At 42.3% G+C, this 15,346-nt stretch overlaps 1 protein-coding gene across 3 annotated transcripts in view; it reads left to right on the top strand.

Moving 5' to 3' along the window:
* Window positions 1-15,346, top strand: part of lig3 (ligase III, DNA, ATP-dependent) — a 52,161-nt gene that overhangs the window by 10,292 nt on the left and 26,523 nt on the right. For all 3 annotated transcript variants that reach the window (XM_059655189.1, XM_059655187.1, XM_059655190.1), the window contains 6 exons: window positions 230-340; window positions 1,998-2,192; window positions 4,859-5,010; window positions 9,126-9,292; window positions 12,966-13,043; window positions 15,121-15,289. In XM_059655189.1, the coding sequence (XP_059511172.1) occupies window positions 230-340; window positions 1,998-2,192; window positions 4,859-5,010; window positions 9,126-9,292; window positions 12,966-13,043; window positions 15,121-15,289 (872 nt within the window). The remainder of the gene's footprint in view (window positions 1-229; window positions 341-1,997; window positions 2,193-4,858; window positions 5,011-9,125; window positions 9,293-12,965; window positions 13,044-15,120; window positions 15,290-15,346) is intronic.

Here is a 15,346-nt window from a genome sequence, read left to right as displayed (position 1 = left end):
GTTTAGGGAAGCCTGTGTAAATAATGGTAGCTAAATTCAGGAGTACACCCACAAGATTGTCCAGTTCAATGCTGTGGCTGTCCAGATTCCTGAAACTGATAAGGAATTGTTATGTATGGTGTCCCATCTTACTTAAAAGTAAATGTCGGGCACTGCAAGGGGAAAGTTAGTGAGATGATGGTAATTATGTTTGAGAAAAGTTGTAACGTGGTTCTCATTCTTTTCCTAGAACTTGCAATCAAGAATGGTTTGCTTTCTTCGAAAATCAAACCCTCCCCGAGTAAGCCAACTACTGTCACTCCAGTCACTCCATCACCACGTAAATTTTCTGGATTCTCAGGTAGGGGAATGCTGCACGTCACCAATAGTCTGTTTCTGATAGTATCTGGAATAGATTATGTGAACTTGTTTTCCTTGTTGCAGTTTCAAAGGTTTTTTTTATGTTGAGCGGAGTGAATACTAGATGCTGCAATATTATTGCATGGTTTGTGAGCTTTCTATTTGTAGTTCTAAACATCTGGTCGAGAGGAACTACTGTACTTTGCAGTGCAGTTTGTATCAATTTTATTGACATTGTAACATATTTTGGCTGCTCACATGACAAATTATACATAAATAGTGCGCATTACCACTGAACTCCTTATTTTCACCTGACATTGCTACGTGCACTTTCTAGCAGGAGTCACTGAGCATGAGTTGCAACACATTTCTCTAACAAGCACCTCTACAGTACAGTGTGTTGGAAACGTGTTAGCCATAAAGAATAACTTAAGAGATGGTGATGGAATGTACTCCACCATTCAATAAGATCAGGGTTAATCTTGTACCTCAAGTCTACCTTCAATATACCATTTCCTTTATTATCTTAGTACAAAAAAATCTGACTACTCATGACAGAGCATCCACAGATGTCTGGATTTGAGAGTTCGAAATATTCATGATCCCTTTTAAATGAAGAAATTTCTCTTCACCTCATCCTCAACTCCATGTTTCGAGAGCTTGTGCCCTCATCTTAATCATCATTAATATAGTTTGGAAATAGTTAATGCCCATGCACTGATATTTGTGGTTACGATGAGTTAAGCGCAACTTTAAAACCCCTGTTTTTTCCCCTGTTTTCAGATTTCTGTCCATAAACTAATCGTCACTCTGTTAATGTATTGACCTCAATCCCTTGTGCTCCGAATCTGCCTAATAGCTACTTGTATATGATCTTTACAAACGATTTTTGACAATTCAAATACAATACATCTTTTGGTAATCTCCTTGACTACCTGCTCAAAAAGAAACTCCCTAACAGAAATGACAAGCCTTGTTTCCCTTTCATAAACCACTTCTGACTCTAATTGATTTTCTAAGTGCGCTGTTACCACATCCCTAATAAGATTTCAGTATTTTCCTTAATGCTAGTGTTAATTCTCTGTTTCTTTTTCCTCTCCCTCTTTGTGAACAGTGGGGTTAAGTTTGTTACCATCCATGGGGCACCTAGGGAAGGGTGGAAGATCTAAACCAATGCATCTGCTGTTTTTTAAAACTGGCCGTCAGGTCCAGGGGATTGATAATTTTTAGTCCCATTAATTTCTGCAGTATTATTTCTTTGTGTTTCCCTTTCTTGTTACACCCTTGATTCCCTATTATTTCTGAACTCCAACCTCGGCTAGTTACAAAAACACCAGATTAAACATATGGAGCTAGGTTAACTGTACTGTTAAGTCTCTGTGAGAGTGCTGTATGAAAACTTACAATTTTAAGTGATTTAGCAGGGAAACGGTAATTGAAAAATGTTTAGTGCAACTTTTTCACCAAGAACGGATTCATCACAGATGGTCAGCATTGGGAGGGTTTTAGTAGACGAACGTTTGGGGTGGGAACTAGCTTGGATGTAAGGCCTCTCCCAAAATGTAACCTTTCTCATGCAGACTCGTTATATTTACAGTAACTGATATTCCCTTCTTGGTTGTTTTCGCATTTTTAAAAACAAACTCTCCTATATGTAGCTAAGGTCGGATCCCCTGAAGAAGAGCCTTCAACCTCCAGCAGTGCTCCATCGGCTGGGGCATGTGACCCGAATCACAAAGATTGCTCTTTGCGAGAATTTCGAAAACTTTGTGCAATGATTGCGGATAAGCCGAGCTATAATACGAAAACACAGATCATCCAGGATTTCCTGAGAAAGGGGACTGGTGGAGATGGTGAGTCTAATCTTTTTACTTTTGCACAGGCTTTGAGGGAACTGTTTAATTTTACATGTGCATTTGGGAGTCCTTTCCTTTATAAAGCAGTATTCCAAAAATGCCTCCCAGGACTTGCAATCTGTCATTTGCTAATCATTCAGTTTTCATTTTGTTTTGTTTTGAAGCATAGCAATTCTCATGGTAATTGTGTTGTTTGTATGTATTAGAAAGCATCCTTGCCAAATATAATCAGAGATAATGGGAACTGCAGATGCTGGAGAATTCCAAGATAATAAAATGTGAGGCTGGATGAACACAGCAGGCCAAGCAGCATCTCAGGAGCACAAAAGCTGACGTTTCGGGCCTAGACCCTTCATCAGAGAGGGGGATGGGGAGAGGGAACTGGAATAAATAGGGAGAGAGGGGAGGCGGACCAAAGATGGAGAGTAAGGAAGATAGGTGGAGAGAGTATAGGTGGGGAGGTAGGGAGGGGATAGGTCAGTCCAGGGAAGACGGACAGGTCAAGGAGGTGGGATGAGGTTAGTAGGTAGATGGGGGTGCGGCTTCGGGTGGGAGGAAGGGATGGGTGAGAGGAAGAACCGGTTAGGGAGGCAGAGACAGGTTGGACTGGTTGTGTGGTGCAGTGGGGGGAGGGGACGAACTGGGCTGGTTTAGGGATGCAGTAGGGGAAGGGGAGATTTTGAAACTGGTGAAGTCCACATTGAAACCATATGGCTGCAGGGTTCCCAGGCGGAATATGAGTTGCTGTTCCTGCAACCTTCGGGTGGCATCATTGTGGCAGTGCAGGAGGCCCATGATGGACATGTCATCAACAGAATGGGAGGGGGAGTGGAAATGGTTTGCGACTGGGAGGTGCAGTTGTTTGTTGCGAACTGAGCGGAGGTGTTCTGCAAAGCGGTCCCCAAGCCTCCGCTTGGTTTCCCCAATGTAGAGGAAGCCGCACCGGGTACAGTGGATGCAGTATACCACATTGGCAGATGTGCAGGTGAACCTCTGCTTAATGTGGAATGTCATCTTGGGGCCTGGGATAGGGGTGAGGGAGGAGGTGTGGGGGCATTAAGCAGAGGTTCACCTGCACATCTGCCAATGTGGTATACTGCATCCACTGTACCCGGTGCGGCTTCCTCTACATTGGGGAAACCAAGCGGAGGCTTGGGGACCGCTTTGCAGAACACCTCCGCTCAGTTTGCAACAAACAACTGCACCTTCCAGTCGCAAACCATTTCCACTCCCCCTCCCATTCTCTTGATGACATGTCCATCATGGGCCTCCTGCACTGCCACAATGATGCCACCCGAAGGTTGCAGGAACAGCAACTCATATTCCGCCTGGGAACCCTGCAGCCATATGGTTTCAATGTGGACTTCACCAGTTTCAAAATCTCCCCTTCCCCTACTGCATCCCTAAACCAGCCCAGTTCGTCCCCTCCCCCCACTGCACCACACAACCAGTCCAACCTGCCTCTGCCTCCCTAACCGGTTCTTCCTCTCACCCATCCCTTCCTCCCACCCGAAGCCGCACCCCCATCTACCTACTAACCTCATCCCACCTCCTTGACCTGTCCGTCTTCCCTGGACTGACCTATCCCCTCCCTACCTCCCCACCTATACTCTCTCCACCTATCTTCTTTACTCTCCATCTTCGGTCCGCCTCCCCCTCTCTCCCTATTTATTCCAGTTCCCTCTCCCCATCCCCCTCTTTGATGAAGGGTCTAGGCCCGAAACGTCAGCTTTTGTGCTCCTGAGATGCTGCTTGGCCTGCTGTGTTCATCCAGCCTCACATTTTATTATCTTGCCAAATATAAGGCCAGCTTACTGGAGAGTGCTGGATACCAAATTCTAATGCTCTCTCAGTCTTCTCCTGTTCAGAGCAGAGACTGTAATTTCACTCTCTTCATTGAGAAGCCAGACCAGCTTCCTCCCACTTTGATATTGGGAGTTTGTATTAGGGTACTGTTCCTTGAGTGCCACCTGCTCCCCTGTACTAGACCTATATGACTGTAATTTGTTATGTTCAAGGCTGGAGAACGGTAAGATCCCTGGACACCAGAGATACATCTGGATTTAAGCATTGATGGATGGCATGGTGGCTCAGGGTTAGCTCTGCTAATTCACAGTGTCAGGGACTCGGGTTCGATTCCAGTCTTGGGTGACTGTCAATGTGGGATTTGCATTTTCTTCCACACTGTCAGGATTATATGATTGATTGCCATCCCAATACAACTGCCATAAAGCAGCAGGAACCTTTCGTATAACTTGAGCATTGACTTTTTCAATAAAATCTTTCATCCCAATTATAATATACTATTTCACACACAGATTTGTTTTCTGATTGACCGGTATTTGCTCAATAAACTGCCTAAAATAAATAGGAATTTCGTTTGAAGGATGGTGTAATGGTGTTTCCTGGTGCTTAGAGTTTACACCCTGTCAGTAATGGGATAAGACTAATACAAAAGCTAAATATTACGGATGCTGGAAATCTGAAGCAAACAGAGAATGCTAGAGAAACTCAGCAGGTCTGGTAGCATCTGTGGGGAGACGAGCAATTAGCATTTTAAGATGAGTCTGGTGTGACTTTTTCAGAACTCGATCTGATCGAACTACGTTGTCATAACTCAGGGTAAGGTGTGTAATGGTGTCTGTTGTATTGCCTCTTTCCAGGAAAATTCCATGGAGATGTGTACTTAACCATAAAACTACTATTGCCAGGTGTGATCAAAACAGTTTACAACTTAAATGACAAACAGATCGTCAAACTGTTCAGCAGGATATTTAACTGCAGCCTGGATGACATGGTGCGAGACTTGGAGCAGGTTTGTTGCAGTGTGTTTTTTCTTTATTCAATCAAGGGATGAGAGTGTGGCTGACCAGGCGGCATTTATTGCCCATCCCTAATTGCCCAGAGGGCAGTTCAGAGTCAACCACATTGCCCTGGGTCTGGAGTCACATATAGGCCAGACGAGGTAAGGATGGCAGTTTCCTCCTTTAAAGGACAATAGAGAACCAGATGAGTTTTTTTTCCGACAACCGATAATAGATTCATCATTAGATTGTTAATTCCAGATATTTACTGATTTCAAATTCCATCTGCCATGGCGGGATTTGAACATTTCTCCGGAACATTATCCGGATCTCTGGATTAACAGTCCAGTGATAATACCACTAGGCCGTTGCCTCTCCATGGTTCTGAGACATTAGCAATATACAAAAACAGAAGCTATGGGAAATGTACAATAGGTCAGTTTGCATGTGTGAAGCACAAAGACTGACTGTGTTCTGGGTGTGGAAAAGTTGTATTTAAATGTGCTTAGATCTGAAACTTAATAAATATGAAATGAAATTCTGCGGGTCAAAGTAGATAGTTCGCTAGATTTAATTTAGTTTAAAAATAAAAATGCTATCGTAACTATTCATAGTGCCATCCCTAGCGACATTTGCAAGAAATTACACAAGGGTTTTTAAAATACAGACTGTTCAGGCAAGACTAAGGATATTGTACATCATTCCTCTCCTTTCCCTTTCTCACCACCATGCTCTTCTGAATGGTCTGGGATGTGGTTCTCTGGCCATCAGTGGGTGTTTTGCATAACAGTTCGTTTGTAAACTTTGACAGGTGCATCAGCGGGGATTTTATGTGGAGAACATTGCTTTTGTTCTTGAGTGAGCAATTGCTCCATGAAGAATTGGCAATGGTGACTAGGGGAGCTGGGAAGTTGGCTGATTGTCACTTTCAGGATCTCCAAGAATGCAACAGTTCTTTCGTTGCTTCCCTGATTGAAAATTGGTCTTGAATCTGTTGATATTTGAACTTTTTTCCGCTGGATGAGGAAAATTAAGCATCTTAAAAATCTTTCAAAAAGTATGTGTTCAATTAAGGTCTCAAAAGTCAAGTTTGTTGAGCTTTTCATCTTTTGGATGTTTGCAGACAGAAATTTAGTGATTGTAACATTTTGCAACAATGATATGCTTTTTGTTGTGTACTTGTACATTGACAGCTGGGCTGAGATTGCAAACACTTACTTTGTTTATAGAATTCAATGCCAGACTTGTGGCCAACTGAATTTCAGTCTGTACAATAAGTAATTCTGTGAATCTTTGATTGAAAGGAGCAACTTGGAGTGGGGATTAAGCTGAGTGTATGGGAAACATTCTAAGAAATTTTCAGCATCCCTTTTAGGTTTGATCATAAACTGGTCTTTACAGAAATAAATTCCAAGTTGTACCATTTTCTGTTGGGTTATATAGCTGTATACAATTGCAAATGTGTTTACGTGTGTGGAAGAGTCTTTACAAATGGCAATGAGGCAAGCAGCCGTATGCACTGTAATCAACATTTATTACAAATATATCTTGTTTATTTTTAACAAGCTCTTTTTGTTGGGCTTTGAACAAATGTGTGCACGTCTTTTAAAGAAAAATTTGAAAATATTCTGATCCAGTGCTGGCTGATTGCTGAGCTCAGTTCTCAAGTTTGTGTTGTGATAAATAGGTAATGAGGTACTTAGATTTATGGATGTATAACTATTAGGATTTCATTGTATATCGGGCTTTTGCACTTTCATTCAGAAAATGGCTTTCATTTGAGGTGAAAATAGTATCAGAGATAATGGGAATTGCAGATGCTGGAGATTCCAAGATAATAAAATGTGAGGCTGGATGAACACAGCAGGCCAAGCAGCATCTTCCCCTCCCCTGTCTGCTTTCCGGAGAGACCACTCTCTCCGTGACTCCCTTGTTCGCTCCACACTGCCCTCCAACCCCACCACACCCGGCACCTTCCCCTGCAACAGCAGGAAATGCTACACTTGTCCCCACACCTCCTCCCTCACCCCCATCCCAGGCCCCAAGATGACATTCCACATTAAGCAGAGGTTCACCTGCACATCTGCCAATGTGGTATACTGCATCCACTGTACCCGGTGCGGCTTCCTCTACATTGGGGAAACCAAGCGGAGGCTTGGGGACCGCTTTGCAGAACACCTCCGCTCAGTTCGCAACAAACAACTGCACCTCCCAGTCGCAAACCATTTCCACTCCCCCTCCCATTCTGTTGATGACATGTCCATCATGGGCCTCCTGCACTGCCACAACGATGCCACCCGAAGGTTGCAGGAACAGCAACTCATATTCCGCCTGGGAACCCTGCAGCCATATGGTATCAATGTGGACTTCACCAGTTTCAAAATCTCCCCTCCCCCCACTGCATCCCTAAACCAGCCCAGCTCTTCCCCCCCACCCACTGCATCCCAATACCAGTCCAACCTGTCTCTGCCTCCCTAACCGGTTCTTCCTCTCACCCATCCCTTCCTCCCACCCCAAGCCGCACCCCCAGCTACCTACTAACCTCATCCCACCTCCTTGACCTATCCGTCTTCCCAGGACTGACCTATCCCCTCCCTACCTCCCCACCTACACTCTCTCCACCTATCTTCTTTACTCTCCATCTTCGGTCCGCCTCCCCCTCTCTCCCTATTTATTCCAGTTCCCTCCCCCCATCCCCCTCTCTGATGAAGGGTCTAGGCCCGATACGTCAGCTTTTGTGCTCCTGAGATGCTGCTTGGCCTGCTGTGTTCATCCAGCCTCACATTTTATTATCTTTCATTTGAGGTGGATGCTCCACAATTTTGAGACTACTTCTATTGACTGTATTCTTCCTCCAGGTGGCGCACCATCCCCAGTTTAGACTGCAGAGTCATGCTTAGCACTGTAAGGGAATGCGATTAGAGTGGTCCCACTAGCTAAACCCACCATTACGACTTCTTCCCCCTTCTTTATTCTGCTAACACCTTATGTAGCTTCTGGGATTTCTTTCTAATTTTTTTTAATTGTGCTGAAAATAATGGCGACTATCTTTACATATTTGCCATAAGTCTGTTATGGTGGACATATCTAAATCAAAATCTGTGGCTGGCATCCCACTTCAGGGCTTCAGTACAAAGTTTTTGAGAAGACTGTAGCTCGGATTGTAGATGAGTTTGTAGACTTGCTTGTTGAGCTAGTGTGTTTGATTGCAGATGTTTCATTACCCTGCTGGGTAACATCATCAGTGGTGAGGTGTTGGTGTTCTGCCCTGCTTGTTATTTATATGCTTTGGTTTGCTGGGGTGGTTGGCATCACTTCCAGTTTTGTTTTTCAGTAGCCCCTATATCGGGTCCAGTTCAATGTGCCTCTTGATGGAGTTCTGGCTGGAATGTCAGGCCTCCAGGAATTCCCTGGCATGTCTCTGTTTGGCTTGTGCTATTACGGACATGTTGTCCCCTTTGAATTAGTGTCCTCCTTCATCCTTGTTTACTGAGACTAGTGAGAACTAGCTATGTCTCTTGATGGCTAGTTGCTGTTCGTGTGTTCTTTTTATTGTCCGTTTTCTTCCAGTTTGACGTATGTAATGTTTCTCGCAGTCCTTGTGTGGTATTTTGTATATGATGTTGGTTTTATTAGGTGTGGGTATGGGATCCTTTACGTGAGTAGATGAACATAAAGGCTCCCAAACCCACACCTAAGAAAACCAACTTTGTGTAATAAACTTCAGTATAAAATCTAGGTGAGCATCCCAGTGCAACACTGAGGAAGTGCTTCAATGTCAGAAGTTACTCATTTTGGATCCGACGTTAAGCTGAGGTCTTGTTTGCCCTCTCAGGTGAATGTAAAAGATCCAAAGGCACCATATCACTGAAAATAAAGGCAGTTCCCTTGGGTGTGCTGGCTTATTTTTGTCTTTCCCCTGCCCGCCTCACCTAAGACAGTTTAGTTAGTCATTATTATGTTGTTGATTGTGGGGCTTTGCTGAGGTTAAAATGGCTGCTGTATTTCCTTCGTTACAACAGTGATTACACTTAAACACAAATTATTGGCCCAACACACATTTAGAATGACTTAAGACCATAAGAGGCACCAGATCAATAAGTTTCATTTCTCGCTTTTACTCTAGGGGGACGTCTCTGAGACCGTGCGCATCTTTTTTGAGGAAAGTCAAACTTTCCCACCAGCCCATAAAAGTGTTATGACAATTCAGGAGGTCGAGGCAGCTCTCACTCAACTGTCCAAATTGACGAGGGAAGAAGACCAACAAAAGGAGCTCCAGAATATTGCTGCAAAGTAAGTCTTGGATTTTAGAAATATCTAATGTCATGGTGCAGGGCTAAAGTGGATGGTCCATTTTGACCTCCTCCTGAGGTCAGCAATACAGCTGACTGGTATAATTCCATGTAATATTAAGAAATGGTGAAGTATACTGGATGTAGTAAAGGTTATGATTTCTAAGTAGATCTCTGTAATGGTGAAGACTTGTGCTCCTGTACTGGATGAACTTCTTTTCAGGCTGTTCTTGTACAGCTGCAATTGTAACACTTACCTGATGAAGTGAAAACTTGCCCAGTCCATGTTGTTTAAAGAAATCCCTGTAGGTATATCAACAAAACTTAGAATAAATTCCTTCTTCCCCAATCGTTCAAAACTTTGAGTTTTGAACTTTTCATCGATCTGTTCAGGCATGTTCTGACACATCAAAGAGAACAGGAAGAACTTGACTAACTTCCCGTGATAGGGACAATGCTGCACCTCCACAAGAGCCTTCCTTCCCAAGGCCTGTTTCAAAAGGCAGGGCAGATCTGAAACAATCAATTATCAGCCTATCAGTCTGTTCTCCGACCTCACCAAAGTGACGGTCGGTATTGTTGATAGAGTTATCAGGTGGCACTTAGCTACTAATGAGATGAGACTGGTGACACGTGATATCAATGTAGCATTTGACCAGGTATTTCATCAGTAAGTTCTTGTAAAATTGGTAGAAATTAAGGAAGACTCCTTTTCTGAAGAAGGGTCTAGGCCCGAAACATCAGCCTTCCTGCTCCTCTGATGCTGCTTGGCCTGCTGTGTTCATCCAGCTGTATACCTTGCTATCTCAGGATTTTGGCTTAATTGTTCAGGAAATAGAATCCTGATGAGTGGAGGTGAGAGACATGTGTTATAGCTTCCTAATTTGGCCCACTGTGATCCAGCAACTTCTGTGGTCCAACGTCTGCAGTATCGTTGGCATTTTACTGTAGAGCAAGGAACATTTCCAGCTAAACTGCTTTGACATCAGTTAAATAAGGTGCAGCAAGTGAAGTTCCTACTATTTAAATACTGTAAAGTGAGATGGGAGCAGAGAAAGGGAATGGTTTTAAAACACACATGATCTCCTGTGATCTGACAAATGATTTGTTCCAACAAAGGCCTGGTCCTGAGGCTGCAGATTAGGGAGATGCGACCTATGTAGTGAGATAGAAGACACTGTTGCTAGGCCTAAAAATTAACAGTAATGATATTGTGAGACAGAGTTTTATGAAAACATAGAGGAAACTGGAACAAAAGTACTGCAATAGTTTTCACACATGATGTGGTATAAATAGAAGTATCACGTGAAAGATTGTTACACAAGGTCTTGTGTGATTAATGGTGATACGTTAGAACGGTCAAGAGTTTGTTAAAAAACAGGAAATGAGCAGGAGGAAGATAGCAACAGTCCTTTCCTGGAACACTACAAGAATCTGTGTGTAGGCGTCTTACTTGTGATCCATGTTAATGTCTTAAATGAGGAGGCAGAGCAATAAACAACCAAATTTGCTGATGGTACAAAGATAGGTAAAAATGTAAACCATGAAGATAGCGGAAGTATGCAAAATGTTATAAGTGGGTGGACAACCATGGTGTATAATTTGGAGAAATGTGCAGTTAATTAACTTTGGGAAGAACAGGAAAACAGTTGGAAACTATTATAATGTTAATGATTTGAAGAATTCAGATGTCCTTCACTTAGAAGGGTAAATTGCATGTTTGCATTTTATAACCTGAGCGTGCCATTACTCACTGAAGTATGTTATAGCCCTACAGGTTTATTTGAAAACACAAGCTTTCTGAGCCTTGTTCCTTCCTCAGGTGTTAGTGAGAGAGGTAGTATCAGATACAGAATTTATAATTTATAATTATGTGTCTGATACTACCTCTCTCACACACCTGAAGAAGGAGCGAGGCTCCAAAAACTTGAGCTTTCAAATAACCCTGTCGGACTATAACCTGGTGTCTTGTGATTTCTGACCTTGCCCACCCAAACCAACACTGGCACCTCCACGTCATCGCTGAAGTAGTAGATTGGAAATCAAGTGCCACTATTCTCGGAGCTGCCACAAATGTGAAAAATTGATTAAGCCATCTTATTGCCCAATTTAATGTAATTTTTTTTCAAATTTTAAAAAAATCTGAAATAACTCCAGACGCCAGTATCCCATCACCATGTCACACTTAATTTACACATGCATAGTACTCAACACTGGTTCCTCAGAGCCAGCTCTAAGAATGAGTAGATCCTCTGACACTCCTGTTTTATATCTGTCAGCTAGGGCTCCCTGATTGGGGCTGTTAACCTGGTCCAATCAAGGAATGCATAGTCTGTGATATCTACCTGACTGATCTCATTACAATCACTACAAAATGCACACCACGTTTTATCACTGATTACAATAAATTGTTATTGTTGTCTTAAACTGGTTTAACCAATAGCAAGAAAGAAACATGAATTGTTAGTTAATACTCCTGAAACTTAAATTCTGCCCCTGGTAAAGAAAGTCTCTATGCATAGAAAGAGACAAAACAAGACTCAAGTATTATGGGTGGGGGAGAGAAACTTCAGAGAAGTACCATTCTGGCACCGATTTAGATCACATGTCAGTGAGCCATTTTCTTCTGACTACTTCCAATTGTTTGCTGCTGGGATGAGTTTGTTTTCACTGATGCTGTCTTTCATTCATACATTCAGAATTTGAACCTTTGTGTCTCTGAAGGAAGCTGTTTACTGGGAAATGGTTAGTGAGGACAACAACTGGGAGATCTGCTATTTCTCCATACAGAAGGCAGCAGAGAGAGAAAGATTGAGGTGCTTTCTCTGTGCAGGCTGTTGAACGCATATACAGCAGCAGTCACTTACTAAGGAACTAATCAAGTGACGATTGCCATACTGGACCCTCCCGAGTTCACAATGACTGGTTGATTGAAAAACTAATCAAAGTCCAGACTCTGAGCAAAACTACAAGTGTGCGCGCATGCACAGTTGCAAATACTCGCAATAATAAGATCGCCTCCCACAATTCCCTTAATTTAATGTAGTACCTTTCCAATTTTTAGTCTGAAAAATAAACATAGTTTTTTTTTATGAGGGCTAATGTTCAGGAGTAAAGGATCATTTCTGCAATCTCATCGTAGTTTTGGTGAGAACATACCTGGTGCACTTGTTGGAAGAATTTGCTGGCCTTGCATTGGGTACTATAAAAGTTCACTACATGGATCCCTGGGATGAGAGAGGAGATTAAGTTGAATGAGTTTGTCATCTCTGTACTTTTGATGACTGAGAGGTTTTTGCAGTGCAATATACAAGATTCTAGGAGGGCTTGACACATAAAATGCTGTGAGACTGATCTCACTGAAGAGTCTGTAACAAAGTCACAATGCCTCAGGGTAAGAGATCAACCCTTTATATTTGAGGAGTATTGTTTCACTGAGGATTCAGATTTTTTCTAATTTTGTATGTGTTTTGGAGAGTTATGGATGCTTAATTGTGGAGTGTAATACTCTAGGAGAACCAAGAAGTAAGATGACTTCGGTGAGAAAGTGAGATTGTGGTTGAAGTTCAGTCATAGTCTTGGAGGACAGTCGAGCTGGATCATAAACTTTATGACCTACTCATGCTTTCATGCCTTGTGAATAGAACTGATGCGTGCCCTCTTGTGCCTTGCAGATGCACAGCTAATGATCTGAAATGCATTATAAGGTTGATCAAGCACGATCTAAGAATGAATTCTGGAGCAAAACATGTGTAAGTGTCTATTAATTTTTAATTCTGTAGCTGTATGTTTAAAGTTGTATTTTAATATTTCATTTTCATTTAATTGTGAATCGTTTTACTTGAACTGTCCTGAGCACTTTAGTTTCTTAGCTGCAGAATAGTTTTATTTCCCTTCTGTGTGTCATTCCTGAACTGAGAGTGTGTAAAGGTGATTAATTGTGCAGCAAAGACTCAACACTAATCTAAAATTGATTAATGTAGAGTGTGGCAAACAAAGGTACCGGCTCTGGCTGGTATCTGTGTAGTTATGAGCAGTTGACTGACCTTGGTAATTGCTGTGCCATACAGAGAACTTTATTCCTTCAGGGATTCATTTTGAATTTTGAAAAGAGATTTTAGAAATCTTTGCTGTCTCATGATGTTGAAAAGATTTTAATATGTTATGTACTTTAAATTCCCATCATTAAATGGGTTTCTTCAACCTTTTATACACTTTCTGTAATGCCTAATCTCTCTCAGGTTGTTGTCAGACATCTGAATTTTAGCTTTGTTAATGGATTTCCATGTTATCTTGCTGCTTTCTGTGAATATCTTCGAAACGCTACTCCATTTCATCCATTCCCTTGTTTTAGAAAAATACTAATTTCCAATCTTGCTGGGCCTCATTATTACAAAATAATTAGCACCCCATTGTGTATTACCATTTTCGTTCACAAGTTGCAATGCAAGGTTCACCAGTATGGTTTTGCTTTGAAACATTAATGCTTCTGTTTTCCCAGCGGCATTGCAATACTATTTTCCTCGTGCATTTTTTTTTGCTGTCTTCAGTAGTTGGAAAATGCCTGGACACTATCCAAACTATTAATTTCCTTCTGTTCTACACTTCTGGCATCAACTGTATAGCCGTGTTTTACTCTGCTTCTTTTGGATAGGTCACACTTTTTATAGGTTTTCTTTTTCTACAAGTCTTCTATAACCAATGGTCATTGCACCTATGCCTTTTAGAAAGAAAAAGAAATGTAGAAATTTCATGGCTTCTTCCCAACTTATTCACAGCTGCAAGCTGTTCAACTACCTGGGAACCAGGCTCTTGCTGCTAAGGATTTGGAGTAGATTTGTAGCTCGGGTTGTGGATGTTGTGGTTGACTGGCTCACCAAGCTGGATCGTTATTTTTCCGCAGAAGTTTCATTACCCTGCAGGGTAACATCGTCAGTGCAGCCTCCGATGAAGCGCCGTTGTGCTTTCCCATCTGTTATTTAAACTCTGGAGTCTATTGAGCTCAACGGACTCCAGAGTTTAAATAGGTGGGAAAACACAATGGCGCTTCATCGGAGGCTGCACTGATGATGTTACCCAGCAGGGTAATGAAACTTCTGCGGAAAAATGGCGAGCCAAACAACCACAACATCTGTGGCTACTATGGTGTGCCTAGCTCTTGAACTAGTCCCTTAATTGTGACCTCACCTGTTCTTTCAGGATCTTTATTTATTTTCTGTATCTGTTCAGCAAATTCTGGATTGTACTCTTAAGTGTTCAAAATTTGGAATTGTATTGCAATATTTCAACCTACTTTATTTGTGGGGTTGTTTTTTCAGATGTCTTCAATTTTCATATTACTGACTCTGTTTGATTGGTGTGTTCACAAAATGACGTTGCAGCCTTGCTCGCCGAGCCAGTGTATTTGACGTTTCGTCATCCTGCTAGGTAACATTGTTCATGCGCCTCCAGTGAAGTGTTGGTGTTCTGTCCTTCTTGTTATTTACATGCCTCCGTTTGCTAGGGTGGTTGGCATCACTTCCGGCTCTTGTTTTTCAGTGGTTGTAATGTCAATCACCCCAGCAAACCAAAGGGCATATGAGTACCAAGCAAGACAGAACATCAGTGTTTCACGGAGGCACACTGACCATGTTACCTAGCAGGGTAACAAAACGTCGGCAATCGAACACACCGGCTTAGCGAAGAAGGCTACAACCTAATCTGCAAACCAAGAAAGAAATCTTCTCAAAAACTTCAGTGTTCATGAAATGCATCAACTTCACTGATCATTCTTTAAGTTGTTAACCAGGTTGTCAGTACCTTTTTTGTTTTTCTGCTGATTTCAATTAGGTTGGATGCCCTTGACCCCAATGCTTATGATGCATTCAAAGCTTCACGTAATTTGCAAGATGTGGTTAACCGTGTCCTCCAGAATCAACAAGAATCTGAACAAGTGCCAGGTTTGAAGAAGATTCTGAGCATCAAGGCCAATCTTCTAACCCCAGTACAGCCTATGCTGGTAAGAATCAGATGCCAGCCTCAGCTCTCTATCCCCAAACTGGGCTTTCTGTATCAA

The sequence above is a fragment of the Stegostoma tigrinum genome, chromosome 27 (genome assembly GCF_030684315.1).
Source record: "Stegostoma tigrinum isolate sSteTig4 chromosome 27, sSteTig4.hap1, whole genome shotgun sequence".
NCBI lineage: Eukaryota > Metazoa > Chordata > Chondrichthyes > Orectolobiformes > Stegostomatidae > Stegostoma > Stegostoma tigrinum.
Note: the sequence above shows the minus strand (reverse complement) of the source record. Positions and strands in the feature narration are given on the sequence as shown.